We start from the raw sequence: 2,537 nt of genomic DNA, 5'->3' as shown, positions 1-2,537 counted from the left end.
CATTCCCTCCCTCCCTTCCCTGCCCTGGGCAGGAAAGCGCCAGCAGCTCTGCCTCATAGGTTGGCAGGAAATTTAAAACAGCAGCAAGCTGCTGCTCGGACCACTCCTACACTTTATTTTTTTTTTCCCCATTGATGAAGGAGAGTATTTATTTGGGGGCTGACTTGTCAAACTTACTCGTCGATGCTCACCAGTAGCTGCCTAACCACTAACTAATTTTTTTCCTCCCTTTCTCCTCCTTTTGGCAAGCTCCCCACAATGAAGATGCTGCTGAGCCTGATTGCTCTGCTCTCTGCTGCCCTGATAGCCAATGCAGCCCCTCCAACTTGCTATTCGAGGGTGTTGTCTCTGAGCAAAGAAATCACGGAGTCCTTTAAGGAGTTACAGACATCTAAAGCTGTGGTGAGTCTACCTAAAACTGCTCCTGCAAAGATGCTTTGAGTTGCTTGCTTTTGATAAAAGTTTATCTCTAAACAAAATTGCAATGGGTCTTTCTTCTTTCCTGCAGGACTCATGTGTGGAGATGCTGCCCAGCCTGTACTTGGACATACATGTAAGTTTTCGCACTTCTTTCTTACTGCTCTACAGTAAAAGCAGCTAACGGAAAGAGAGGATAACTCTTAAGATTGTACCTCAGGAAAGTGGTTTTAAATTAATTTTTAAAGCTTAATTAACTAGAAAGATTAGTGACAACAAACACACAAATCCTATTTTGAGCCTTAATAAAATCCCTATGGATCTTCTGAGATTTTACTTATTTAAAAAATCAGAAATGAGGAAATCAATATTTTGAAGTGATTACAATTTGAATTTAATTTATTGTGACAGAGGTTTTTCAGAAGTTAGATGTGTACAATGAAAGTTTAATACTAGTTTAAAAGCAGAAATGCAGGAGAAAGTTTCTTTACTTATTATTCTACTTCATTTTATATCACGAGTGGCTTCTGGCACTGCAGTTTTAATACAAAGTACAGGAATACCTTGCTGGCTTTTCCTGTTTTAAATAACCACTTGTTGAATCCAGAAAGGAAGAGTATGCCTGAGGATATGGAAGTGTGATACTGAGAAAAGACAGCAGTAGTTATCTCCCAGCAAATACGAAATAGCCTCCTGCACACATTGTTTAGGTCATTGTGTTCTGCCCTGGGATATCCAACATATTTTGCTTCTGTTCCCAGTGCTCAACTGAGTAACTAAAAAGCAGAAAATATCAGGCAAACCAAGAGATGTCTGACACATTTTGTCAGAGGCAACTACACCATCAAGTCTTGCAAGTCAGGACCCTACAGAAAAATTACTCTGAAAAAAAATTCGCCTGGTGTTCACAGACTTGCCTATTGTACAGGAACAGAGGAACAGTGCAACTATTTTGTAGGTAACTCCACCAACTACAGTAACAGATTTGATTGTATTGGCACTGCTGTTTCCTAAAGCATGTAAGAAATAAGCTGGCAAATGAAAACTTGTCTCCGCACCTTTCCAAGCACTTATTTGGACCAAACATCTTCGTTATGAAATATTGATGCTGAATTTTCCTAACTGAAGGTTACATAGATTACACATGCATAGAAGTAGGAATTCAAGGTTCCCACAGAAGCAGTAAGAATTTTGTAAGTGGTGGACGAGAAACATAAATCTGTGTTTGTGCAGGGTTACACTTACCTCTTTCGCATGCTTTGCAGAATTACTGTGTGTTGGCAAAACTCCGTGATTTTGTGGCTTACCCCAGATGTGAGAGAGTGCTTGAAGTGAGTGAGCTGAAGGAAAAAGCCCGGAGCTTGTACACCATCATGATCTCCTACTGCAGAAGGGTAGGTCAAGATGCACCAACAGGGACATAGTCTCTGCTTTTCGCCCACTCTGTCTCCACCCTATCCCCTAATGAGTGAAACTGGATCAGGGCCTCAGCTTCTCAACATTGTGCTATCTTCTGCCTTCCTCATAACTGTTAGCCTTCTCCTTTATTTCTCCAGGACTTGGTGTTCCTCACTGATGACTGCAGCGCTCTGGAAAATCCTATTCTGCCTCCCATTGAGCCCTCCATCATTGAGAGCTAAAATGGAGTCAACCCAAAAGTTGTACCTGGGAAATTTTCAAAGAGACAAACAGTCAAAATATGTATCCACAGTCAACTACAATGTTAACAACTAAGATCTTTTTCAAGCACACTAGCAATATTATCTCAGACCTACTCATTTTTCTCTGCTGTGGCAGGAAATGAACTGCATGCCTTGCATACCTACTGAACTGCCAGGGAAATTATGGTCAGAGAGCATTTTTTTCATTTGGCAAGTTATGTATGAAGTAAGTTTTGTTTAAATATTAGATATTAGATTTTTTTTTTTTTTTTACTCTTTTGTGAATATCTAGATTCATATAAAGAAAATACATTATGATCAATATTTCATCCTGACTTAGCAGTTATTCTTTCATTAGATGGGCTTGGAAGGAACCACATTTATTTTTCTTAAAGTGTTTGATAAAAGAAGTGTAACTCTGTACTGGCAGATGTCTTTCTTCATACCTCATATATGTGT

At 39.6% G+C, this 2,537-nt stretch overlaps 1 protein-coding gene across 1 annotated transcript; it reads left to right on the top strand.

The window, feature by feature from the left end:
* Nucleotides 1-258: 258 nt before the first annotated feature.
* CYTL1 (cytokine like 1) lies at nucleotides 259-2,057 on the top strand (the record flags this gene model as incomplete). Its single annotated transcript, XM_080343974.1, has 4 exons — nucleotides 259-402; nucleotides 509-553; nucleotides 1,683-1,811; nucleotides 1,974-2,057. The coding sequence occupies 4 exons, from the start codon at nucleotides 259-261 to the stop codon at nucleotides 2,055-2,057; spliced, it is 402 nt and encodes a 133-aa protein (XP_080200100.1).
* Nucleotides 2,058-2,537: the final 480 nt, after the last annotated feature.

Source organism: Nesoenas mayeri (genome assembly GCF_963082525.1).
Source record: "Nesoenas mayeri genome assembly, chromosome: 4".
Taxonomy (NCBI): Eukaryota; Metazoa; Chordata; class Aves; order Columbiformes; family Columbidae; genus Nesoenas; species Nesoenas mayeri.
Note: the sequence above shows the minus strand (reverse complement) of the source record. Positions and strands in the feature narration are given on the sequence as shown.